Genomic DNA, 26,874 nt, shown 5'->3' with positions numbered 1-26,874 from the left:
GATTGAGAAGTGCAAAGTTAGTGCTATATACAGAAGACCACATAATGCACAACAAAAATTCTTTATTAGCATACAGACTTCAGCAGTTACTGACACTTGCATTTAACTCACAATATTAAGACACTGAAAGACTACAGTGCAAAAACAAATGCTATTGGCAATCTTGTAAAGCAAAAAGGTCTGCTCTATCTAACAGCCACCTCTCAGACGCAGCACAAGGTGAAGAGTAGACTCCTTCTGGATGTTGTAGTCAGACAGAGTGCGGCCATCTTCCAGCTGCTTGCCAGCAAAAATCAGCCTCTGCTGGTCAGGGGGAATGCCTTCTTTGTCCTGGATCTTGGCTTTCACATTCTCAATGGTGTCACTGGGCTCAACCTCCAGGGTGATGGTCTTGCCAGTCAGGGTCTTCACAAAGATCTGCATGCCACCTCTCAGACGCAGCACAAGATGGAGGGTGGACTCCTTCTGGATGTTGTAGTCAGACAGGGTGCGGCCATCTTCCAGCTGCTTGCCAGCAAAGATCAGCCTCTGCTGGTCAGGGGGAATGCCTTCTTTGTCCTGGATCTTGGCTTTCACATTCTCAATGGTGTCACTGGGCTCAACCTCCAGGGTGATGGTCTTGCCAGTCAGGGTCTTCACAAAGATCTGCATGCCACCTCTCAGACGCAGCACAAGATGGAGGGTGGACTCCTTCTGGATGTTGTAGTCAGACAGGGTGCGGCCATCTTCCAGCTGCTTGCCAGCAAAGATCAGCCTCTGCTGGTCAGGGGGAATGCCTTCTTTGTCCTGGATCTTGGCTTTCACATTCTCAATGGTGTCACTGGGCTCAACCTCCAGGGTGATGGTCTTGCCAGTCAGGGTCTTCACAAAGATCTGCATACCACCTCTCAGACGCAGCACAAGATGGAGGGTGGACTCCTTCTGGATGTTGTAGTCAGACAGGGTGCGGCCATCTTCCAGCTGCTTGCCAGCAAAGATCAGCCTCTGCTGGTCAGGGGGGATGCCTTCTTTGTCCTGGATCTTGGCTTTCACATTCTCAATGGTGTCACTGGGCTCAACCTCCAGGGTGATGGTCTTGCCAGTCAGGGTCTTCACAAAGATCTGCATACCACCTCTCAGACGCAGCACAAGATGGAGGGTGGACTCCTTCTGGATGTTGTAGTCAGACAGGGTGCGGCCATCTTCCAGCTGCTTGCCAGCAAAGATCAGCCTCTGCTGGTCAGGGGGGATGCCTTCTTTGTCCTGGATCTTGGCTTTCACATTCTCAATGGTGTCACTGGGCTCAACCTCCAAGGTGATGGTCTTGCCAGTCAGGGTCTTCACAAAGATCTGCATGTCGAACTGTACAAAGAGATCAGAAACTTAAACTTCCCATACTGATGAGCATAGGGCGGATCAAAGGAAAGACCACCACATACAGAGCCGCAAAACGTCTAATATTTCTCCACAAAAATGAATCAAACCCACCTCTTAAAAAACCACTTAAGTATCTTAGTTAAACGCACACATCCCTACGACCCCATCACCAGCTTCGTGGCTAGCTTAAAACAACGCCCGTCTCCTGCCCACCCAGGGAAATCAACGCCCCTGTGTTCTCGCTGGAGGAAAAGCGACCCTTTTACATTCCCCGACAGCCCAGCCGGCCGCTCAGCCAGCCACCCCAGGGCACCCACGACGGCTCGTCCCCATCCTGCTATGAGGGACTCGTCAACTACGGGACTTTGAGGCCACCCTCGTTGTCTCCGCAGTCACAATGACCCACCGTGAGTCAGCAGCCTTCACTTCCTGGAAGTAAAAGCGATGGCTGCGCGGAGCCTCTGTCCTCAAGCCGATACCCCTCACGCACAACCCGCTCAGACAACCCGCTCAGACACACTAAGCATAAGGCAAACGGCTAGGTCAGACCGAGCTAACCCCCCCCCCCCTCCACCACGGTTCTGTGCGTTGCCTACACTTATAGCCCTAACTTCCTCCCCCTTCACAGCTCTCCACCGCGGCTTACCGTCAACCTCGCGTGGTCCGGACGCTTGTCTGAAAAGACGCAAAACTCACCGCTCAATAATACACACCACAAACCACATTTAGTGCCAAACTGCGCTGCCGAGACTTACCTCACCGCGCACTTATTTATAGGAATGGTGACGCTGTCAATCTACAGATTACGCACTGATAGTGGTAGTGCGTTAGAAAAAATAGTCCCAGGCAATGGACCTGCACCAAAGCTAAACACCGGATCTCCCGCCTCAACAGAGCCTTTTCTGGAGTCTCAAGGGTAAGTCTGTTCCCTCTCGTGAGAAATCTGCAGGTCTCCTTTCGAAAAATCGAAGTGTCTCTGGCGCGGATGGATCTCCGGGTACGGTGAGAAGGCTACCAGACGGCTCTGGAAGCTTCTTCAGCGCGGAAGGACGGTAGGCGGGGTTATGACCGATGTCGGCCTTGATTGGTGCAGAGGAAGAAAGACTGGTAATTGATTGGTTCACAGAGGGAGATGGGCCTGGCTGTTAAGAAAGCTCTGGAATAACCTGGAGGGGGAGGAAGGGTTGATGCTCGTCGCTGATTGGTGCGGGATGAGGTAAGCCTTGTTGCTAAGGTTCGCCGCCGCGGAGGAGCAGATTTTGTAGGGGGAGCGGTACTGCAACATTGGGGGAGGGGCGTGCTTGCGGCCCTCACGGCAAGGTGGTTTTCTGAGGAGGGCAGAGCCCAGAGGGCCAGTGGCTGGGGTAACGACAGCTTCAGTTCCCTCTCCCCGCAGCAGCTCCTTAGGGCTATGGGTGTGTAGGAGGCATGCCCCCCCCGCACTGTTGGCTTGCCGCTATTTGTGCCAGCTGCCCCAGCCCAGGGCGATCATCCTGATGTGGCTGGGGCCATATGGTGCCACCCTGGGCCGGTGCCTTTGGCAACAGCTGGGTGAAGCGCACTACGGCCTGTGGTGCTGGCCGGCTTCACCTTCAGCTGGCAGGTTCCCTCTGATTTTTTCCATGCATGGGCAGAATAAAATTTGTTATGTGCACCAACGCGTCTGAGGCTGTGCAGCGCCGTAGATGCGTGTGTTGCTGGTTGTGGGTACCTGTGGGCACTTTGCTAATCACCCGGGAAGTATTTGAATCTCTCCTGGGAGGCCATCTGACAGCCGGATGTGAAACCATCAGTAAGGCGGATCTTGGAGCCACTTGCTGTGTAGAGGGGCCTGGGTCTGCTTAAGCCGGGCTTTAGGTTGTTCCTTTGACTCAAACAATGTGGCCTTTGACCCAAATGAGAGTGGGGAATTTCTGTGTTTTCAGTGTGCTAAATTAAACTGGTTCTGCTTCTGCACATAATCACGGCGGGCACTTATAAGTAGCGAGGAGCTTCGGACTTGATATATTGTCTTGCACCCAGTGTGGTCCTGCCAGCACAAAGCTGGCATGGAAACAACAAGCGGTCCTGTGGCACCTTATAGGCTAACATATTTTGGAGCATAAGCTTTCATGGGCAAGTGCGTCTTTGCCCACGAAAGCTTATGCTCCAAAATACCTGTTAGTCTATAAGGTGCCACAGGCCTTCTTATTGTTTTTGAAGATACAGTACAGACTAACTGGGCTACCCATCTGACACTTGATATGGAGAGTCGTCATATTTCTGAAGCTTTGTGTACACAATTCAGTATACCCATATTGCTTAATGATGCAATGTTGTTATACCAGCTTTTAATTCACATTCCCTCTCCTGTAGACAGTACTGTGTTGATGGGAAAACTCCAACTGATGTAGCTGCTACTGCTTCTCACAGAGGTGGAATTATTAAGATGATGGGACAGCTCTCTTCCATTTGTTTAGAGCATCTTCCCCAGGTGTGCTACAGTAGCACAGCTGCAAGTGTGCAGTAGAGACCTACCCTAAGAATGGCAATGTTTTACCCTCATGCTCTGAGTACTTAAGTCCATTTATTCATATCTGAGTACTGGTGATATCGTAACAGAATTTTCACCAGCCTTCTCAATCCATCCTTGATTTTGGATACTGAGTAGCTAATTTCTCAGTGATCTGCCATACACTATGTCTCCATCATGCCAGTCTCCCTGAGCATGATGGTCTATCACCATTACTTCAATTGTAACTTTTTGGAGATTATTTCTTTTACTAATCTTAGGCTATGTCTACACTTGCCCCCTTCTTTGAAGGGGGCGCGGTAATCAGGGTGATGGGAGATTACTAATGAAGTGCTGTAATGAATATGCGGCACTTCTTGAGGCAAATTCTGCCTGGCAGCAGGAGGAGTAAAGGCACTTCTAAGTAGCTTGGGCACTTTGAAGTGCCTGCAGCTACGCGGCATGCCACACTTCAAAGTTTGATGCAACTTCGAAGCATTCAATAATTTGCCTGATGAACTGCTACATGTTCATTGCAGCACTTCATTATTAATCTCCCATCACCCTGATTACTATGCCCCCTTTGAAGAAGGGGTCAAGGGTAGACATAGCCTTAATGTGTCAAAATATGTAAGTTTGTGCCTGTTGACTTCAGAGAGCAGAGTCTACTGCTTTCCATTAATATTTCTAACATAAGCATTCTGCAGTAGTGTATATTACTACACAGAGTTCAGGGTAGTGCTGGATCAGGCCTTTTGTGTCAGAAACATGTTCCCTGACCATGTTTACCCCCACCCCAAAAACATTTTAATGGTCTTTAATTCCTTGGTCACAGTTTTCTAAATACTGGAAAATATTTCTTGGATAAAGGCTGTACCATCTGTTTGTTTATATTTGTGTGTTTCCAGAGTTGGTAACAATTGTTGAGCTTACTCTAAATTTCATTAGGAAAGGGCGGAACCTTTTTTTGAAAATTCTAGTAAAATGCAGTAGTGGTAACTGTTGGGTACCGGAATAGTGTGTGTTAGTTGCTATTGTTAAAACACAGGCAGCACAAGAACAGCAGAAGCTTTTTAAAAGTGAAGAAATTTGATTATTTTGAACTTAGTTGAATATAAGTAATTGTACATGCCCATGTGTCATACTCATGATTCACGTTTTTCTCATCCCATTAACTTCTGTTTCCTGGACTACTTTTCTTCCCAAATTAAACCATATTGACAAAATTTATTTTGATATTGGGTTCTTATGAAGCACCATAGTGATTAAATGCTGCAGTTGAAAACTCGAACAAGTATGTCCCTTGGTTTTTAATGGAAAGCTCTGATGAGGTCATGTAACAACTTCCTCATATGAACTAACATGGAATTATTGCTAATACTACTTGAGCTTCATTCTGTCCTTGAACCAGGGTTATACAAGGGGTCTGCTATATCCAAAAATCTGTCACGTTAGTATTAAGTTTAATGCCAGTTCTTCCTGTGGACCCAAATGAACTTGTGGCTCAACAAAAAATTAGAATTGACACTTTTTCTCACTCAAAGATAAGCTATACATAGTTATACGTTTAAGATATTTTTTGCCCAGATTAATACTGCTTTGATCTTCTGTAATATAACAAGTTTTGCTCCTGCTGGGACCAAAGACGTCCTCCCAGTTTACAATGAAAGGAAATGAACCCATCCAGAATACTAATACAATTGAAAAATAAACACATACACATATAAGCAGAGAAGAAAAGCTAGAAAAAAAGTCACATCAGGAAAAGCAGAGAGAAACTTATCTAGAGCAATAACCATTGTCCTGAAATGTTGTATAGGGTGAACCATTCTGGTCCCAGATTCTCTAGGTCTAGCAACATCCATGGTCTTGCTTTTTTGTTTTGTGAAGATACAGACTAACACGGCTACCTCTCTGTAGTTACTTTGAATGTTTGTAGTGCACAGTTCTGATGGATTGCCATTGAATTTGCTTAACTCCAAGCAATTTTACCAGGTGTCCTGTTTTCACATAGAGAAATATGGTCACCCTAAAGTTTACGCATGTCCCAGTACCAATGTGGTGCACTCTGTGTTGTATGTGTGATGTTCCAGATTCTACTTCAGTTACACCAGTGAGAATCCAGACAACTCCTCTGAAGTCTGGTACACAGCTGAGAACAGAATTTAGTCTCATGAATTAGTGAATGATGGCGTTTCCGCCTCAGCTGAATTTTTGTTGCGGAGAGAATCAAGCTTCTGAGCTCATACAGTTTGTCTCAGTCTCTCACCAGAATTTGGTCCAACATAAAATACTGCCTTACCTGCCTTTTCTCTTTAATATCCTGGGACCAACCTGCCTACAACACTGCATACAGATTAGTCAGGTATGTCTGTCCTTAATTCTTCAGATAACAACTTTCTACAAAGTATAAGCATTTTTTTCATATATTGCTCTGAGAGTTTTACGTGTGTAAATATAACCAATGCCAGCTGAGAGTGAATAATATATAAAGAAATGTGAGACTGGAAAACATCCAGATCTTGTGACTGATTTGACTGCACAGGCAGATACAACATTTGCTGAAGCATGGGACATATTTAGGAAGGCAGCTTCTTTGTATAGTGGTTTCAAAAGTAGGTGCTTTGGAGTACTGCCAATTAATATACTTGAGTAAAAGAGGGCTCTGCGGTCACAAGAAAAGTATCAGGTAGATTTGTACATTTTGCAGCACAAATAATAGATGACCTAACCCCACTAGAGCTTTAGCAACTGCAGATCCCTTCCATTGGCACATTGCAAAATCAAGCTGTTTATTGGTAGGCAAGCTTTTGGAGGATTTGACTGTGTACAGTAAATGCAGTATTTTTCCTTCAGGGATGGGCTACTCTCTAATTAATTTTTCCACATGAGGAAACCAGTATTTGTTCCCATGTGACTCCCGGACTCATGAAACACTTCATATGTGTCAGTTTCCCTTTCTGTAACAATAGGGCTGCAATCTAGACTAGCCCCCAACTTCAAAGGGGGCATGATAATTAGGGTGTTGGGAGATTACTAATGAAGTGTTGCGGTGCATGTGCAGCACTTCATTAAGCAAAATCTTCCCCGTGGCACCTTTGAAGTGTGACACTTCGAAGTATCAGCTTGTGTGTAGTCATGGGTCAGCCACCAGTACTTCGAAGTGCCTGCGCCACATCAAAGTCCCTTTGCTCCTACACACAAGCCAGCACTTCAAAGTTTCACACTTTGAAGTTGCCACCCAGGAGATTTAGCCTCATGAAGTGCTGAATGTGCACCGCAGCACTTCATTAGTAACCTCCCAAAACCCTAATTACCATGCCCCCTTCAAAGTTGGGGGCTAGTCTAGACACAGCCTAGGATAATCACTTCTACATACCTCATAGGGGCACTTGTGAGAATTACTTAGCTAGGCATAGTTCCATTTTACAGTGGAAATAAGACCTATCACTTTTTAAGATCTGTGCTGAAGCCTTGAACATGTCCAGACAGGTTTAGATGACACAGAGTTAAAAATACCAGCAGCTAATTGACATGAGTGCCTCTCTGGTGGCTAGAGTCAGTACTATAATAGTGGACTACTTTTTTTTTAAATCTCAGTGCAGTAAATGCTATGTGTGAATAATGAAATGCGAAGGATGACAAGGAAGTGAAAAGGAAGAGAAAGGAGACAATGTGGACAAATACCAGAACTGAGTGCTCAGGTTTAGGGATAGTATTATAGCCTAACCACATTTAAGATCCATCAGCTATACAGATTTTAAACTGTTTCCTTTAAGAGGGTTAAACAAGGTGGTGTCCAGTACTACAGACAGAGTGTAGCTGTGTTAAACCATTTTTAAAGTATTTCTTAGTTCTCTTTTAGTATAATTGTACCCATACATACTGGCCCATATAACTTTGAGCTAGGTTTATAGAAAAAATTTTTTAAAATATATTATATGGTATGTCCATTATGTGACTTTAAGGTATGTATAAAATAGTATTTAACATTCAACATTCTCGAAATTTTTTAAAAAACGATATGTTGAAGGTGATAATATCAATATCTGATAGTCAAGATGATCAATTATTTGGGTCCATTATGGGTTTCCTTCAATTAACCAAGTTCCATGCATATAAACAAGAAAGTGCCTTTACAAATCTTTTACAAAAGTTTGTAGTACCAGTGCTCTGAGGAGATTTATAGAAACATCGCTAACTTTATAACGCACAGGCTGTGTCTAGACTAGCGCCCAACTTTGAAGGGGGTATGGTAATTAGGGCAGTGGGAGATTATTAATGAAGTGCTGCAGTACATATGCAGCACTTCATTGGGCTAAATCTCCCCTGTGACAACTTTGAAGTGTCAAACTTCGAACCGCAGGTTTGCGTGTAGCTGCAGGTCAACCATGGGTACTTCAAAGTGCCCGCACTACATCAAAGTCCCTTTCCTCCTCAAGAAGTAAAAAGCTCACAGATTCAAGATTCAGTACACCTTAGTTTAAGGAGCTCCCCAATATCCAAGGAAAGACTATCCCCAGCAAAGTCAGTTATTCCTCTAGAGCTGTGTCTACACGTGCACGCTACTTCGAAGTAGCGGCACTAACTTCGAAATAGTGCCCGTCGCGTCTACACGCGTTGGGCTCTATTTTGAAGTTAACTTCGACGTTAGGCGGCGAGACGTCGAAGTCGCTAACCTCATGAGGGGATCGGAATAGTGCCCTACTTCGACGTTCAACGTCGAAGTAGGGACCGTGTAGACGATCCGCGTCCCGCAACGTCGAAATTGCCGGGTCCTCCATGGCGGCCATCAGCTGGGGGGTTGAAAGATGCTCTCTCTCCAGCCCCTGCGGGGCTCTATGGTCACCGTATGCAGCAGCCCTTAGCCCAGGGCTTCTGGCTGCTGCTGCGGCAGCTGGGGATCCATGCTGCATGCACAGGGTCTGCAACCAGTTGTCGGCTCTGTGGATCTTGTGTTGTTTAGTGCAACTGTGTCTGGGAGGGGCCCTTTAAGGGAGCGGCTTGCTGTTGAGTCCGCCCTGTGACCCTGTCTGCAGCTGTGCCTGGCACCCTTATTTCGATGTGTGCTACTTTGGCGTGTAGACGTTCCCTCGCAGCGCCTATTTCGATGTGGTGCCGCGCAACGTCGAAGTTGAACATCGACATTGCCAGCCCTGGAGGACGTGTAGACGTTATTCATCGAAATAGCCTATTTCGATGTTGCTACATCGAAATAAGCTATTTCGATGTAGGCTTCACGTGTAGACGTAGCCTAGGAGTAAAGGGACTACAATGTAGCATGGGCACTTCAACGTACCCATAGCTGACCTGCGGCTACATGCAAAACAGCACTTTGAAGTTTGACACTTTGAAGTTGCCATGGGGGAGATTTAGCCTTATGAAGTGCTGCATATGCACCGCAGCACTTCATTAATAATCTCCCAACTCCCTAATTACCATGCTCCCTTCCAAGCTGGAGACTAGTCTAGATACAGCCACAGTGTTAATATTTGTGCCATTTTCCCTTTGTTTACTACATGCAGTTGAAAATATTTTGGATGTGATGCAACTTGCTGTAATTAAGAAAAAAATTTGTTGGCTATAAAACAAATTGGATCAAGCAAAAAGTGTCATGGTAACTTTTATCGAGCAACAGGTATAAGATACATTGTTACAAATAGGACAATATGATTATAAAACACCCAAAATTGTGAGGGGGAATTGAGGAGGCTTAGGATCTGAACCTTTTTTTAATTTTGTTAATGAACTTGATTCCAAGCTGATGATACCTCTTTATCACTGAATAAGAGCCGGTCGTGACCCAGTGGTGGAGCCCAGTTTGTCCCTATAAACCAGGACAGGTTGGCTCAATATATTCCCATAGATGAGAGAGAATCACCCTAAATGCCGTCCTCCCCCAAGTATTAAGGTTCTGCCTCAGGCAGTATTTTTCTACTCCAGTGGGCAGGTTCTGTGGGACTGACTTCCATTCTTTATAAACTCAGAGAGGTAGCTGGGTTAGTCTGTAGCTTCACAAAGAACAAGCAGTCCTGTAGCACCTTGAAGAATAACAAATGTATTTATTAGGTAATGATCTTTTGTGAGTAAGACATACTTTCTCAGATATGGAGTAGACAGTTAGAATCCATGATTTATATGATGCCTTTTGTCTATCAAGTGTCTTGTTATCTATGGGCTACTTCTCTACTCTGACCTTTAGAGTGAAAGTGAAAATCGGTATCCATACTTCCTAACTTTATCCCACTAGTATCCAGCTGCTTTCAGTGCTGCTTCTCTGGTGCGAATTCCCTTGCAGACAGACTCACAGGCGGCATGACAGGTACGGTCTGCTGAGTCACCATTACATACTTATTCAGAGCAAAGGGAGCACAGAATGTCACCTTTGTACCATTGACATTGAAACAGGTCAGCTAACCCGGGAGTGAACTTTGAACGTCATAAGAGGTGAATGTATAATAGACTTTCTAGACTGTTCTCTTCTCTGCATTGAGGACATCTTTCTGAAAATTATCACTTTTCTCCTCAGTTGTCTCAGATTTTAAAGCAATGTATTTCCCATCAGGCTAATAATGCCAGCTGAGGCCTGCCTGACAATGACCATACTGGGTTAAACCAAAGGTCCATGTAGCCCCGTGTCCTGTCTTTTACAGAGGCCAATGCCATATGCCCTAGAGGGAGTGAACAGAACAGGTAATCATCAAGTGATTCCCTTCCCACATCATCCATTTCTAGCCTCTGACAAACAAGGGACAGGGACACCATTCCTACCAATCCTAGCTAATAAGTATTGATGGACCTATCCTTTGTGAATTTATCTAGTGTTTTTCTGAACCATGGTAAAGTCCTGGTCTTCACAACATCCTCAGGCAATGAGTTTCACAGACTGACTGCACTGCAGGAAGAAATTCTTCCTTTTGTTTATTGTAAAGCTTCCACCTTTTCATTTCATTTGGTGACCCCTAGTTCTTACACTATGTGAAAAAGTAAATAACTTTTCCTTATTTGCTTTCTCCATACCTGTCATGATTTTATAGACCTCTTTCATGTCCTCACTTAGTCTCCTCTTTTTGAAGATGAAAAGTTCCAGACTTTTTAATCTCTCTTCCTATGGCACCCGTTCCAAACCCCTAATAATATTTGTTGCCCTTTTCTAAACCTTTTCCAATGCCAAGATACCTTTTTTAAGATGAGGAGACCACATCTTTATGCACTATTCAGGTTTAAACAAATGCTGCATCAGATCTGAAACTGACTTTGCTGGGGATACTCTTTCCTTGGATATTGGGGAGCTCCTTAAACCAAGGTGTACTGAGTCTTGATCATTACTTGTGAGCTTTTGGGTAACAATTGTAGTATGGCTGATATTTGCCCACCTGCAAAGGACGTCCTAAAGCTACATCACATATTCCCACATAAGACCTATTTTGAGGACCTTTTTGGGACGTACGTGGTTCATAGCTATTCATGGGAGTTTGGTGCACCCACTTTGCTTGGAACAAAATGGAGCATTGGGTCCTGCACCCTGCAGTGACCATGTCCCCCCATCTCACATTAGAAATGAAAGTTATGTTCTTATGTTATGTTCTTAGACCACACCGCAGAACTGCATAGGTTGCATCGGGCTGTTTGGCCACACTGACTTCTCTTCCCGGAATGTGATGTGACTAAAATTAAATCTGCTATGACTAAAGAAGATCTGGGAGTGGTTCAGATCAGTAGCTAAAGCTGAGCAGTTCTGGCATGGGTTAAAATGTGTCATGTGCAGTGTAATTACAATGATTCAGCTGGGATAAACTAACACCCAGTACATAGCTTCATATTAGGAAAGAGAATAACAGGAAGTCATGCCTCCAGCAAGCTTTGCTGTCTGTCAGAAAAACAGCAGTTGAACCATGGGGTTGTTATGTTAGTTCTGCCATGTTCTGTTTCAGGAAGCAGTGGGTATTCTGAAGGGTCACATGTTTTTCAAAGCTGTCTTTCAGGTCAGGCGGTTTTGATGGTGGTGAAATCATGATCCAGTTTCACAAGCATATTCAGGATTGAGAAACCATTACAGTGAAACAGACATGCCCAGTCTGTGTTGTCTCTTGCCTGTATAGAGTGGAAGCTCAGCTGTGTATGGTGCTGTCTGTTCCCACTTCATGAAATCTTCAAGATCTTTCAGTGCTTAAATTGTAAACTCAAGTTCTGAGTTGGGGTTACAGCTCAAGTGAAACACATCCACTGTTAGCCAGTGCATAGTATGGAAGATTTAGCCTACCAATCAACGTTTTTTCTGTTAAATCAGTATAAATGCTGATAAGTTCTTATGGTCCCTCCCGTCCACTCATGTTTTGTTGCATCGTGTATTTTTGTGGTTTATTTAGTCATAAGAATTTAGAGGTCAAAACTGCAAAGTTGTGACGAGTATCTTTTCATTTTCCAGTGCTTTTTTTGAACAAATGTATTGGTTTAAATTTTATTCTTGAGCTCCAAAGCTCTATTGACACTGACCATGGAATCCAGTCGATCAGGAATTATGTTTACACACAGTTCTCTGGAAAGGCGCTAACTTGGCTCTTAATTCCTTGGTAGAGAGGGACAAAATATATATTTCCCTGATGCCCTGTCTTAAATTTCAGTGCAATATTATGGTATGCTATTAAAGAGCTGACGTGTTTCCAGTCATAGGTACCTGTATTCCAGAGGTGGGTGAAGTGATCCTTGCATTTTGTATGCAGTTTTGGAATTCTTCAGGATATGAAGATATACTTATAATGAAAGGAAATATGTGTCATTGCTATGTAAGCATTGGGGTGGGGTAAGTAGCATTCCTGTACTTAAAACGGGATATGAGCTTACAGATTTCAGGATTAATTCTCATATTGATGGCATGCAGCTCCCATCAGTGTTAATTATTGTAACCCATTAAACTAGGCAAGTAGGGTTAATTTCTTACTTATGTTGAAATGTGTTGAACAAGATTCACTGGTGTCACCAGTTTTAAACGCATGTATTAAATGCCAGCTATACGTAATACTGAATCACCACTGCCTTGCTGGGTGTGTGTCAGCATTAAACATGAGATGTTATGAGTCCGTTTTTCTAGGATTAGTCAGGTAATGGACAATGATTATCACTCTGCAGCAGATACAAAGATGGTGACTGGATAATGAAACCTGGAGAGAATTGGGTGAGAGAGCCAGGATGTAGGGAAGGAGCAGGTGTTTATATGAGGTGTTTCTAGTACCCGGGATGGAGTAGAAGGAAGTCAAATGGGTGAGGTCTCTGGCACTGGTGATAGAGTGGGGGAGGATCAGGTAATGGGACAGACAGGTGAAGAACTGGGATAAGCTGGAGGGAGGGAACCAGCTCAAACCTAATATGGTCACTGCCAGGGCTGGTTCAGGATAGAGAGTTTATATGTATGTATGGCATAAACCCAGCAGTGGGAGTCTTTACCCCCACAGGTAAGCTACTTGGAATTTGGTTCCTCTGGGGGCTCTGAGTGCCGTACACACTGTAACATTTGCTTATCTGGAGGGGTGTATCTATCGCCTTCGCTCATGGTTCACTTTGCACAGGCAGGTCTTCACTGTCAGTGTGGTCCTGCAAGATTAGGTGATATTGCAGACACGCCACTCCCATGGGAGTGCTGTCTTTTAAATGATGTACAGCTCTCACTAAAATAACTAGCAATGTATCATCACTATCAGGTGAGGACATTAGCTTTTGGTAGAGGTGTTATCCTGAACAAACAAACATACAAGGCTTTCCAATCATAGCCAAGAGCTAGCAAGGCCTGTAGGAGCTGCTTTAATCTGCATAGCAGTGAAACTCTAGCAACAGCTAAGTCCTGCTTTTCTATTTCCAGGCTTTTTTGTGGTGCTCAACAATATCATGTTAGAATATCTCATCTGCGCAAAGTAATTTATCCGCAATCCCAGTGCCATATGATGTAGTTGTATATGAAAGATGCTCAGCTCTTCTGTAAAATGGGACCTAGGTGTCTGATCTTGGGCACCCAAAAACAATGGCCCCTTTTTGAACATTTTTGCCTCCATGTTTCACTGAAGATTACACACTGGCAGAGCTAAGAGTAACATGCAGACCTTCTGAATCCTAATCCAATGCTTCAAACACAAGATCATCCTTTCTGTCCAGCAAGGTGTTCTAATTAACTGGACTTAACGATTATAAACAGAGCTCTGAAAACATCCTCAGCTTCCTGTGAGAACTCCCCTCTTTGGCTCTCAAACATCCATAGGCATTCCTGATAACACATCACTGCTCCTACAAAAATGACTGTCAAGATAATGAGGTGGCTGTACTTGAGCTGACATGGGGATTTTTGGACTACAGCTTCTAAATTCAGACCCAATTACCTAATGAATCGACTTTAGATTTTATAGTGTGTGGTGAAGTGAAAGTGGGACATCCCGTCTCCTATTTCTTGTCCTTCCATGACATCCCTCCACTCTTTAGCCTAAACACAGAAGTATTAGATCATGCAAAACTGAAGATAGAATAATACTATTACTTGAATACTTGAATAGTTGAATTACTTGAATTTTGAATATTACCTTCCATTCAAGGCTCTCCATACTCTTTAAAAGATGTGTATATATTATGTCTGTTTTACAGATGAATAAACTGGCATGATGAGGGCTCTGTAACTTGCCCAAGGTCACACAGTGAATCTGTGCAGAATCAAAAGCAGAGTAAGGTTCCTGACTCTGTTTTCTGATCTCAAATACCTGACTGTTTCAGATAACCCTTGAGAAAAATAGTTTTAAACATGAGAATGTTTCCTTTGAAGGATTTGTCCACCTTGCCTGTGTGAAAAACAGCTCAAGTCAAATCTTGCTGTGTTTCTAGAGCTGTAGGCAGAGCTCAGCTTATGGAAGAAATGGCTCTAAAATACAGTCTATGTGAATATTTAATGTACTAAAAGGTTATGGTCATAGGGAAGTTGGAGGAAGCTCATTCTGATTTCCAGTGAATTAAGATGGTTGGCTGGTTGGACCAGTTCAAAACATGCATCTCAGAAATATGATTTTGTTTTTTTCATCTGAAGCACTGAGAGCCTGAGTGAAAGCACTACTGTTCTTTTGTCCTCTGAAAGATGGTGACCGTGGTACCAGTTTTACTAATGGCTTTGGAAACTGGAATCTCCTTTCCTTACGACAGCAACTGGCAAAGCTATTCCCTCACCCATGTGGCTCAGTCCTAATCACCAATTTTTCTAATAATTTTACCCCGCGTGGTTACTACCCTCCACAATCAAATAAACACTGAAGCTACCTTAATGTTATTAGATCCTGCCAGTTTCAGAGTCCAGCACTCCAAATTCTAATGTCTACATGGAGAACGCATCTGCCTGCTGCTATTATATCAACTTTCCACACATGCCCAAGCCCGGGCACATCAGTGCTTCACAAACCTGGCCAATCTCTGTATAGTCCGTGAAATTTTAGGGATTGGAGCCAAAAATTGGCAGGATTGAAGTGCTAGATCTGGGTATTTGGAGTGCCCTCAATCAGGATGTGTTATACATTTGGTGTAAAAGGAGCAACTACACTTGTTCATACCACAGAATTAGGGGATCTGGTTGCTGTCTGGATAGCTGTAGCACTGTTGTATGGGGTTTCATTAGAATCTAAGTGCTGGTTGCAATAGGAAAGGTTAGGCTTGTTCTGTACGGAAGCAGAGGAATTCGGGAAAGAGTGGGTTGTCATAGGCAGCAGGTTCTATGGGCCCTTGATGCTCAAGCACCAGGAATATTCTTTCCCAGGACCTGGCTCCATCAAAAGTTCAGGGCTGGTTCCCCCGCCCAGGCCCTGCCTGCAAGCTCCACGTGCTTACCCCAGTGCATCCCTCGGCCCTTCCTGGTGGCCTGGGCAATTTAAAAAGGCCTGGAAAGATGAGCTTCCTATTAAAGTTTGTCACATAATGCCCAGTATATGCTTATACTGGAGAGATCTTGATGAAAAACGTATGTTCTGGAGGCATGGTTTCAAAAAGCAAACCAGGGTTTTGATTTTTTTTTTCAGTCTAATTCCAAGATAGCGATATTGTAGTTCTGCCAAAACAGAGGGGAGACTCTCATTATTGGGGTGGAGAGAACACATGCCCCACAATGCCGGGGTGGGAGGGGCTAAGAGGGGGCCTGGCATTGGCAGCATGGGTCAGACCCTCCCATGGCAGTGGGAAGTGGAGCAGTGCAGCTCTGCTCCTTGGGCTGCTGGCCACATCACTTGGGGGACAGGCAGGACCACTCCAGCACTCCCAGGTGGGAAGTGCACAACACGGCTGGCAGCTGGGGGAGTGGAGCCATATTGCTTTGCTTTCCCCTGCCACTCCTAGCAACTGTGTGTGTGGGCTGGCATGCTGACCCCTGCTGCCAGTGCCAAGTCCTCGCTAACCCCTGCAAGAGGGAGCTGGGGGAAAGAAGCAGGATGGGAAGAGGTGGGGCCTGGGGCAGACAGGGCATAGTCCATGCAGCGAGACGAGTGGCTTCCAGCCGCTCCCCTGCCAACACATCCCTGCAATCCCTGGGCCAGGGGTGGGGGTGGTGCCATGTGCTGGCCCTGCCCTGAGGCCAATGGGAAGCTGTCTGGGTGGAGCCAGCAAGCAGCAGTGTGGACAGACCTCCCAGCCCTGCTTGCCTAGGAGCTGCTGCCAGAAGAGGGTATCCCAGATAAGTGCTACACCCCCCTTGCCTTCTCCCCCTCACTCCGTCCTGCATATCCAACCCCAAACTCTTCTCACACCCACACCCTATACCCTGCCCCCTCCAAGAGCCTTCACCTTCACCCCCAGGCTGCCACCAAACTGCCTTCTGCACCCCAACTCCCTCCCAGAGCCTGCATCTCAGTCCCATGCCCCTCCCATGCCCTGCATCCCTCACCCACCCAAACTCCCCGGGCTCAGGCAGGTGAGGGGGTTAGGCGGGCAGAGGGGTGCAGGCTCTGGGGGTCACTGCCATTTCTGCAAACCTGCTGCTCCTCACGATGTCACAAACGGGCAGGCTCCAGTGTTCTCCTTCCCATCTTTCCTGGACCCCACAGACTTGGCTCCACACACTGCCCATCCACGTGGCTCTGGACTCAGGCACTCCAGTGTGCCCCTTTGCACCTAAGCCCCAGCAGGGAACGGGCTGCAAGTCAAGTGCTAGTGGGGGGCAGGGTGTGTGCACCCCTCTGGGCCAGGAGCAGGGGGAAAAGGAAGGCCAGCTCTGTGGGGAAGTCCCGGGGGAGCAGTCCAACTGCTGCCTCCCACTCCCTCTTGAAGAAAGAGCACTGTGGAAGTGTAGGCAGGAAGCCTGTGACTCCCCAGGTGAGGCCTGGGCAGCTACCGCTGCCTGGCTCAGAGCTCTGCCTCTTCGTGTTGGGGGCGCAGAGGGAGCGCTGGGTCAGGTTTCAGGAGCTGCAGAGCCTGACTTGCGAGGAGGGAACCAGACTCCTGCTGGACACTTTGTGAGTACCAGGTGGGGTGTGGGAGTCTCCAGGTGCTACACTCTTCCTCCTGGGGGAGGGCAGCTCCTGGCATCTCGCTCCAATGCAGGCAGAGAGGAAGCTGCTCCCCTGCCCCCACCCAGGTGCTGGTGGCAGGCGGCCGTTCGATATAAGGGGCATGTTGCAGGTTTTCATGTTGCTTGGGGCTGCCTGACTGCTTTGCATCTTCACTCCTGGCGCAAGGACAAACCCCCTCAGATCACTGTCCAAGCCAGGGCTGCACTCGCTCAGGCCACAGGCTTTCTCCACAGTCGACAATGGGGTGGTGCAGATTTTATTTGCATTGTGTTGCCCATCTGCATAGTTTTGACCAGCTCCCTCTGGAGTCAGTGAGTGCAGACCTGTGACTGTTTGAGCTGGGATGAGGAGTTAGGAAAGAATTTTTTCTCCCCTGCACCCCATCTACCCATGCATGGGCTTTGAAAGGGGCTGCTCCCCCTTGGTGCAGGTGGGTGTAACCCTCATGACTTACACCGATAGTCTGCTTCATTCCATCTTTGCTTCTGTGTTTTAGTATAAGCCCACAATTCAGCAGTTAAGACAGAGGATGTGAATTTAATTAATGTAAATCAATAATCTGTCCCTAGGAATGCTGCTTCCAGCCAGGGTAGTGCTCGCCTGTGGACCTTTATTAATGCAGTCTAATAAGTACCAGGTTAATAATCAATCTAGTCAGAAGGTCAGGGATCCACAAACTTGGCTTCTCTGGGCTTGGGGAGAGAGGGTGACAGAATATTCAGTATTTTTCTTTCAGTTATTGCTTTAGCCACATAAGTGACTTCTGTGAATCTACGTGAAGAGTACAATGCAGACTTCATAGGACAATCACAACAAACTTTCTTGCTCAATAAGCAAACCAAGACATGGAGGTTAAACCTTCCAAAAAACAGTGGATTGTGCAGGAGTCACATAGCCCCCTTTCTTTTGGTGCTTAATGACAATGCAAATGCAGTTGTAATACTGATAGACCCAGGTTGCCCGAACCAGGGATAGAATGTGTGAGCATAGGGTCTAAAGGCCTGCATTCTACCACGTGAGATGAAGGCTAACTGGCTCTCAACCAAGGCTGTAAAGCAGAGACTTCACTTACCCCAGATGAGGTCTCTGCCTCTGGGTACTACATGCTTCCCCAGGCTGAGGAAGCGCGTCCTGAGCTCCTGAGACCTTCCAGCAGTTCTTCCCAGCCAATGCACCAGTTGTGACGCCAGCAACCTGGGTCTGTCAGTATCACAACTGGTGCATTGGCTGGGAAGAACTGCTGGAAGGTCTCAGAAGCTCAGGACGCGCTTCCTCAGCCCGGGGAAGCATGTGGTACCCAGAGGCATTGAGACCTCATCTGGGCTGAGTGAAGTCCCTGCTCTACAGCCTCAGCAAAAAGACAGCTGGCCTCTAGCTTCTGTAGTAGAGTGCAGGGCTTTAGACCCTATTCTCACCAGTTCTAGCCCTGGTGCTGGAAACCCAGGTCTGTTGGCATCACCTGGTGTTATCTTGGGGTTTTACATGTAGATTGCTCTAATTGTTTCTAAAATGCTTATCCATTTACTATCTAGGAACTGATTATGGTAATGATGTGGGAAGCTGACTGCACACATCGTATGTGGTAATGGCTGGACATACAGGAGCTCTGCCTGTACAAATATCTCTGCTTGGGATTCGGATTTAAGCGCCAAGTATGTTCTACAAGCACAACTGTTTCCCAACGTTCTGCTTGTAGGCGAAAACTTGTAAGAGAGATGCTAAATTTCCATTAAAATACACATAAAAGTCTCTGGTTCCTAGTGCTCCTAACTCGGCAAAGAAATGGCAGCATGTGGCACCGCTTTTGAAAGGTAAGTGAACCTGAGGTTGTGGGGGGTTGGGGAGGGTTAAAGGCTGGGGGCAGTTTGGGGCTATGAGTGGGAGGGAGGGTTAAAACCTGGTGGCAGATTGGGTCCATGGGGCAGATGGGCGGGCGGGGGGGAGAGGGGATGTTCAGGCTGCGGCAGGTTGGATCTGTGGGGCCAGCGGGGGGTCAGGGTGCGGCAGGGTGTGTTTGAAGGCCTGGCAGGAGGTTCAGGCTGTGGCAGGTTGGGGCCATGGAGTTGGCGGGGGGGGCGGGGATCAGGCTGTGGCAGGTTGGTTGTGCAGGGCTGGCAGGGGGTTCAGGCTGCGGTGGGTTGGGGCATGGAGTCGGCGAGGGGGGGTCAGGCTGTGGTGGGTTGCAGCCACAGAGTTGGCAGGTGGGTGAGGATGGAGCAGGTTGGTTGTGTGGTGCTGGCAGGGGCTTCAGGCTGTGGCAAGTTGGGGCATGGAGTTGGTGGCGGGGGGCGTCAGGCTGTGGCAGGTTGGGGCATGGAGTTGGCGGGGGGGTCAGGCTGCAGCAGGTTGATTGTGTGGTGCTGGCAGGGGGTTCAGGCTGTGGCAGCTTGGGTCTGCGGTGGGTTGGAGCCATAGGGAGCAGGGTAAGGCTCATATTAGCAGGGGGAGTTCACTCATCTAGTGAACAAAGGTAAGTATGTGTGTCCCTCCTTTTAGCGAGTACTCGTAAGTACTTGTTTAAGGAGGGATGAGTGTACAGTGTGGGATTAAGTCAGACACACTAATTATCTTCAAAAAGGCTTTCTTTTGCATATCTGCAATTTGTCAGCCCAGAATCTCTAACCCCTAAGAGTCACTTCTGCTGTACTTGAAGCATGCCCATATTATTCTGCAATGTAATATTCCTCCTGTCAGCATTTTACTGTGATAAATATTGGCTTCTTGAAGCCACAGAGTTTATTTTCTTCATGTGGAATTTGTGGGCTTTTGCTCTTCATCTTCTCTTGTTCCAGGGACCTTACATCAAAAGGAAGAAAAAAATCTCTTATTCTGTGCTTCTGTTGTCCGCACAACAGTGACACATCTACCAAGCTCATGTTCTAATCCTTCTGTTCCATCTTAACATTCGTCCCCACTGTTCCATCTGAACATCTGTAACATATTTGTTATTTTGTTAATAATTTTGAACAAATGGTCAGTGCATGCACCTGTTGATTTAGAAAGGTTACCATGGCAAAGTCTAGTGGAAGTGAGAGAAATGCACAAAGCAGTAGATCCTTGAATCTGTGAGTGCAGCTGAAATACTTGAAAAAAGTATTCAAATGTTTTAAACTAATTAAATACTCCTTATTGCCTCTGTTTCCAGCTTTTGAAATGGAAGCCAGTTAGTGAAGCTTTCTATCTAGAAAGACCCTTGGCCTGCAGCAGAAATGGCTGGAACATGGGAAAATTGATGTCATGGATATAATTTGACTGGTCTATGGATTAGATTTACACAACTATTACTGAGGTTAGAATTTGGACATGTGTTTGCAGAAAGGTGGATCAGCTTGAGGTTGGCCCCCATTGCTAAGTGAGCTTGAGTGGATAATGACTCTAGTACAGCTCACTGTGACACGACAAAATCTCTGTGCTTCCTTGCCCAAGAAATGTCTGATCACAAACCCTCTTTTTGCACGTGCACCTTTTCTCCGTGCAGTGAATACAGAGGTCTAGTGAAGCACGCAGGAGGCTGTCACTGTGGTGCGATCCGCTTTGAGGTTTGGGCAGCAACAGATCTGCACGTTTTTGACTGCAAGTGAGTGTATTCATGTATGTATTATGTATTTATTCTCCCCCATCTGAATAACCAAAGACTTTGCTCTTCCCTTGTACTCCCCACCCAAAGATGGTGCATACCAAGCTGAAATCCACTGGAAGTTGGGATAGGAGCAGTGCAGATGTCTTACCTAGTTTCTGTAGGGTCCATCCCCAGCGACGTTCAGCTCCACCAGTAGGTTGGTACGACTGATTTCAGGTGCTGGTTCTCTGAGTGCACAATGTGCTGCATACCAGAGAAAGGAAGGCACTGGGCCTTTCCACTGTCTGGGCAGTACAGTGGTAACTTCATGCTTTCCTTATGCCTTGGTTGAAAGCATGAGGCTGTGGCAAAAGCTGCAGTAGCCAGGGACATAAACAGGGTTGAGCAAGAGCTGAGAGAACTGGGAGACCGTAGCAGTGTTGGAGTTACTAGGTTCCCTACTGAAATTACTCCTGGGTGTGTGATTTCATGCAACTGAAACAAGACTGTTGAAGACGGGATCTGCCTCTTGTAGGCCAGAACCAGTACACAGTCCAAAAACTAAAAGAACTTCCCAGATTTTAAACATTGTGGAATACTAACTATGGCACTATTACATAGTACACTGAAGTCCAGAAGAGAAATTTCATTGACTACAACTTGATTTTAGATCAGCAGTATATAGGGAAATTACTAAATGTCCTTCATGCACGTGAAAATTCAGGTCAGAGTGTCTTGACCTACCATTTAACTGGTTAACCAATTAACCAGGATTTTACATCCCTAATTCACACCTGTGCTTATACAAAAATTGTAAGGTTTTAATGACCAGAAATGCTCAAGACCTCTATTTTATCCTTCATCAAAATGCTTTACAACAGCAAGGACATGGGCTTTGATCGTTTCTTGATAAGAGAATGCCAAATAGAGAACATATTACAACGAATACATATTCGTTTGTGGCAACGAATACATATTCAAACCCTATAAAATTGTCTAATTTCAATATGGTCTTTTCACAGACTCAGAATTAGTTCTGTCTAGCCCAGAAGTCACTATAAATCTTTTTTCTCTTTCCCTTATTTGCAAAGTAATTACTCTTGGTAACAATTGGATTAAGTTCGGAAACTCAAGTCTGAAAGATTATATGGATTCCTCAGGGCCACAGTTCAGCATTGATCTATCTAGAGAGTTGTACTGTGGAGAGAAGACTGTTCTATAGCTGGCAGGATAGATAAGTTACTTTCCATAGTACAAGGAAATGTAAGTCTTGAGACAGAATGCATGCACACGCAAATACGTACACCATGGGTGTGGTTGGTCTGCTCCTCTCATCCACCTTGATGTTTGCAATGTAGACATGTTGGTCCCGGGATATCAGAGAGACAACATAGATGAGGTCACATCTGTTATTGGACCAACTTCTGTTTAATATCTTGTCTCTCTAATATTCACCTTGATGACAGCCAGGTGAAGGAAATTTTAGTTTTCAATCTATTTTGGTGAAAGCTCTATGCTAAATTCAACTGTTATACCACAATTATGCAGCCTATAGCAGAGTTATGTGTTTTTTTTTTCTGTTTTGTTTTGTTTTCCCTCATATAGCTGCAGTATTTGCATAAAGAAACAGAACAGACACTTCATCGTCCCAGCTTCACGCTTCAAGCTGCTGAAGGTAGGTTAGGGTATAGAGTACAGAATATGTGGGTACCTCTTAAAGTATTTGATTCTGAAAGATCTGGGTGACTATCATAATTTTACTTGTCTGTCTGGAGAGATGTGCCTGGAGATATGAAAAGTCCATTTGGCACCTAGGAGCCTGGCTGTGTTTGTTAGCATGTCTCAGAACAGAAAGTTCCATGTCCAAAAAGTGACTACAGCTCCTCAGAAGGTGAGGCAGAGGTGCCAGTGTAACCCACGAGTGGCAGCATCACCAGGGAAATGTGTATGTTACCCTAATGACAACAAAGAGTGTTACTGTCACACACTCACTCTTAGACTACACTAGACCAAAACTTTGAAATGGCCATGCAAATGGCCATTCTGAAGTTTACTAATGAAGCACTGAAATACATATTCAGTGCCTCATTAGAATGTCGGCAGCCCCAGCACTTCAAAATTGACACGGCTCGTCCAGACGGGACTCCTTTTCGAAAGGACCCCTGCAACTCTGAAATCCCCTTATTCCTATAAGCAAATAGGAATAAGGGGATTTCAAAGCTGGCGGGGTCCTTTCGAAAAGGAGCCCTGTCTGGATGAGCCGCGCAGCAGCAAAAAGCAGCAGTTTAGAAGAGCTGCGGCTGCCGACATGCTAATGTGGCGCTGAATATGTATTTCAGTGCCTCATTAGTAATCTTCGAAATGGCCATTTGCGTGGCCATTTTGAAGATCTGGGCTAGTGTAAATGTAGCCTTAATGGACTAAGGACTTGAGCCAAGCCCATCAGTCAGTATGGCTGTGTCTACACCACCTCCCTGCTTCGAAGGGAGAATGGTAAGGAGGGTGTCGGGAGTTTATCAATGAAGTGCTGTGGTGCATATGCAGCACTTCATTATGCAAATTCCTCCCAGTGGCACCTCTGAAGTTTTAAACTTCGAAGTGCCGGTTTGCGTGTAGCCGCGGCTCACCCACCGGTACTTTGAAGTCCCTTTAGGGAGGTAGTGTAGACAAACCCTATGAGTCTTGACTTAGCAGGCCCTGGATTAGGACCAAGTGCATTGCCCTAAAGCATTCTGCCTCCATTTCAGATCAGTGTTAGACCCTGCCACTTGATTTTTAAATGTTGATTATAGGCTTAGCGTTTTCAAATTTTAATTGTTACAAGGGCATATTCCAGGTTAGGCTCTTGGATTCCAAGTTTTCCGAGGACTGTAACATTTAGATTTTTTTTCAGCTGTTGGTCCGATTTTATTTGATTTTCTGTTATAGCTGGATGATCTCAGATAAACACAATTTTTCCATTGCTTCTGGGAGGAATATCCCCAATTATGTTTACTTTGGAGCATTTTTAAAAAACCCAAGCACTGTGTTGTAGACCTCATGTAATAGAGTTCATAGACTGCATTTCAGTGGTCACAAAGTACAGCCATGACAATTGTTAGTTTGAGGGGAAAGATGCATGAGAAGGTGAAGCACAGAAGGTAAAGAAAGGAGATTAATATATGGAATGGAGTAACAAGTAAGCAGTTTAACTCACAAAGATATGGAGGGTGGCTTCTGAGATTCAACTTAATTAGACTGCTGTTATGTGCCTGCAGTTTTACATGCTGTAATTACAAGCTGGTGGACATAAATGATAAAAAAAACATCAATTTCTGGGTACTTGACAAACCATCTTGTATTTTTTTGTGTAGGGTGCTGATAATCTAACAACATACACCTTCAACACCCACCGTGCCCAGCATACATTCTGTAAGACCTGTGGGGTGCAGAGCTTTTACACTCCTCGTTCTAACCCAGATGGTTATGGTAAGTAAGCAGAACAGGGAAGAGACCAGGCAGACACATGGCAACACACATCCACCCACAGCTGCATGTGTATGACCATGATGACCAAGAGCACAGCACAATAATTACGTATCATACAGCTTCCTACCCAAATACTGTACTGGGCATCCAAAGCTGAAACTTTAAACAGCATCTCCTTAGTGTGTAAAGCTAAATTGAGACCCATGGGTCAGCCACTGGCCATATAAGGTTTCATACCTGCTGCAGCTGTAGCAACACCACTGCCACCTTCTCAGATGTGCTGTCCAAGAAACTGAGGGAATAGCTCACCTTGGCTTCCAAGGAAGTGTTTGTATTTTATCTTTTTCTTCAGGAATCGCTCCCCACTGCCTGGATGAGGGCACCGTGCACAGTATCACCATTGAGGAGATCAATGGCAAAGAGTGGGAGAAGGCAGTGAAGGAGCATAAGACCATCAGTAGCATGTCGAAACCGTGACACAGCCTCAGTGCGCTGCAGTACGCAGGCCATCCTGTAATCTTAGTCCCAGCTCTCTTCCCAAGCGCTACGAAAGTATATCTCTTTTTTGCTTTTTGAGCTCTTTCTGTGCTGCCTGTTTCCCCCACCCTTTCTTTTTATATTCAGTTGTCAGACCACACCAGTTTCCTAACTTTGCCAAAAGCTGGGATTTTGCCTCTGCCATATGCTGACTCTTTGACCCTCTCTACAGCAGAGTGCATATCATGTTAGTCAGAGTCAGAACAAGGATCTTACAGTTTTGCAAGATTCCACCACTCTTTGTCTAGTGCAGACATTTCCCACTTGTTATTATCCGGTTTACACGAATCTCCCTACCCAAGGGAAAATTTTGCTGTATTATGCTGGTCTCTCCATTGACCTCACGGAAGTTATTATGGGTTAGAGCTATACAGTACTGACGTAACAAGCTCCAGTTGAGCAAAGTTCTTACATACGTATTAATGTGTGGGCTTACGTGCTCTGCTGAATAAGGATAGCCTGGCTCATGGGCTACATTCTTAAGTACTGAGAGCATAGCTCTTCCCTAGTATCAATTTAATAGCAATGTTTGGGTCAATGTTGTGATTTTTAGTAAGGGATGTAGGAGCCAGGAATGTGGGCTCTGCTCCCACCTGAGTAATGACTTACTCTGTATCCTTGGGCAAGCTGCTTATCCCATTTTTACTGTGGTTCATAATATTTACATACCTATCTCCGCAGATTCTGTGAGCGATAACTCGATGATGAGTGCAAAGCACTAGTAAATGCTGCATATTTACTTTGCTGCAGTGTAACAGTCTTCCTTTCAGATTCCTGTTTTTACCAAGATCTCCGTGTAGACTTAATTACAAATAAATTATTTGAAAATTGGCTTCTGTGTCACTTACCTGCTGAATCTGTGGGATGGAGAATCCAGAACTGAACACTTCCCCATCAGCTAAGAGGATGGTAACAGCTTTTCAAATGACACATCTGGAATTTCTAGGTCTACATATTTATGATGTCAAAGAACTAGCTGGCAGTTTTCTCACTTGTAACTTCCTTCTTACTCCTGGCACATCCTGGTGAAAACCAGCTTAGGTTCAGCAGATCTCACAGACTTTGGAAGCAAGAATAAACATTAGTGTTTCACTAGGTACTGTCCGTCAGAGTAAAGCTCACCCCGCCAGGTGGCTGGGAGGCTTGACATGGAAAGAGCAGTAAGAGTTCAGTGCAGTTATATTACTCTGCATCACTTTTAGTATTTTATTTCTGAAGTTTTGACATTTTAAAGTCAAGAAGCCAGCCCTCCCTCAGCAAGTGGCTGACTGATTGGCAGGCAGTCCTACAGAGTTCAATACTTCAGCCTGAGGGCTGTGAGGACCCTGGTTCAAACCCCAGTGGACAGTCTGTATCTTAGGACAAATCACTCTTGGGGCTTGGTCTTTACTGCAGAGGAAAAAAGGCTAAAAAGACAATCACTAAGTGGTGATCAGGGTCTGGTCTCCTTGGGGAAACCCAGTGTAAAAGCATATGCAGTACACGATGTATCGTAAATACCTCCAAAATTCTATCTCACTACTAATTAGACTCAGAGCTGCCTGCTTTGCTGGTGATCTAAGACCATTTAAGATATTACTATGGGAAAGTTCAGTCATTGTGTGAACTCAGGCACCCCCCAGGCTGTCAGGACACCTAGAAGGATGTAAATACAGTATGCTTCTGCTATCTGAAGGACTGCAAGACACACAAAGATGGAATTCTGTCCTCTTCTTCAGACAGTAAGGAAGCAAGATCTTTCAGTAGTGCATGGTCAGGCAGAGCCTCTCTTTTCTTTGGCTCCCATCTCTGGTCTCTCAATGCCCCTGGAAGTGTGCACGCTTCTCTTTCCCTTTACAGATGGCAAAGTGAATTGATCACCATGAAGCGTGAGAACAGCACATAGATGTGGCGGAACCAGAGAAGCTGGCTGCGATGGCACTTCATGGCTCTCTAGAAAGATAAAA

At 45.5% G+C, this 26,874-nt stretch overlaps 3 protein-coding genes across 10 annotated transcripts in view; 1 reads left to right on the top strand and 2 right to left on the bottom strand.

Moving 5' to 3' along the window:
• Nucleotides 1-47: 47 nt before the first annotated feature.
• UBB (ubiquitin B) lies at nucleotides 48-2,120 on the bottom strand. Its single transcript, XM_075013273.1, has 2 exons — nucleotides 2,003-2,120; nucleotides 48-1,341 (listed from the first exon to the last, which is right to left on the bottom strand). Exon 2 carries the CDS (start codon nucleotides 1,333-1,335, stop codon nucleotides 190-192), a length of 1,146 nt encoding a protein of 381 aa, XP_074869374.1. The 5' UTR covers nucleotides 1,336-1,341; nucleotides 2,003-2,120; the 3' UTR covers nucleotides 48-189.
• Nucleotides 2,015-25,760, top strand: CENPV (centromere protein V). Of its 8 annotated transcripts, none has more exons than XM_075013278.1 (6): nucleotides 2,545-2,572; nucleotides 18,897-19,175; nucleotides 20,843-20,941; nucleotides 22,529-22,598; nucleotides 24,277-24,391; nucleotides 24,744-25,760. In XM_075013278.1, the coding sequence occupies exons 2-6, from the start codon at nucleotides 19,147-19,149 to the stop codon at nucleotides 24,866-24,868; spliced, it is 438 nt and encodes a 145-aa protein (XP_074869379.1). In that variant the 5' UTR covers nucleotides 2,545-2,572; nucleotides 18,897-19,146; the 3' UTR covers nucleotides 24,869-25,760. The 8 variants fall into 8 exon arrangements, with proteins under 8 accessions (XP_074869376.1, XP_074869385.1, XP_074869379.1 ...); XM_075013280.1 differs by lacking the exon at nucleotides 2,545-2,572 and adding an exon at nucleotides 5,865-6,212; XM_075013279.1 differs by lacking the exon at nucleotides 2,545-2,572 and adding an exon at nucleotides 17,201-17,307.
• A 360-nt stretch (nucleotides 25,761-26,120) lies between these two features.
• The window catches only part of PIGL (phosphatidylinositol glycan anchor biosynthesis class L), an 85,967-nt gene continuing 85,213 nt past the window's right edge, over nucleotides 26,121-26,874 (bottom strand). Inside the window, exon 7 of the mRNA XM_075013274.1 lies at nucleotides 26,121-26,860. Coding sequence (XP_074869375.1) covers nucleotides 26,762-26,860 — 99 coding nt within the window. The 3' untranslated portion in view covers nucleotides 26,121-26,761. The remainder of the gene's footprint in view (nucleotides 26,861-26,874) is intronic.

Source organism: Carettochelys insculpta, chromosome 19 (assembly GCF_033958435.1).
Source record: "Carettochelys insculpta isolate YL-2023 chromosome 19, ASM3395843v1, whole genome shotgun sequence".
Lineage (NCBI taxonomy): Eukaryota > Metazoa > Chordata > Testudines > Carettochelyidae > Carettochelys > Carettochelys insculpta.
The sequence above is the reverse complement of the archived record's forward strand: the minus strand, read 5'-3'. Positions and strand labels throughout refer to the sequence as shown.

What these genes read in the sequence shown, in the direction of transcription:
- CENPV (XM_075013275.1), top strand. Translation starts at nt 2,136, where the DNA reads ATGGTGACGCTGTCAATCTACAGATTACGCACTGATAGTGGTAGTGCG. An exon ending in CACGCTTCAAGCTGCTGAAG is followed by an intron (nt 22,599 to 24,276) that starts GTAGGTTAGGGT and finishes TTTTTTGTGTAG; the next exon opens with GGTGCTGATAATCTAACAAC. An exon ending in TTCTAACCCAGATGGTTATG is followed by an intron (nt 24,392 to 24,743) that starts GTAAGTAAGCAG and finishes CTTTTTCTTCAG; the next exon opens with GAATCGCTCCCCACTGCCTG.
- UBB (XM_075013273.1), bottom strand. Translation starts at nt 1,335, where the DNA reads ATGCAGATCTTTGTGAAGACCCTGACTGGCAAGACCATCACCTTGGAG.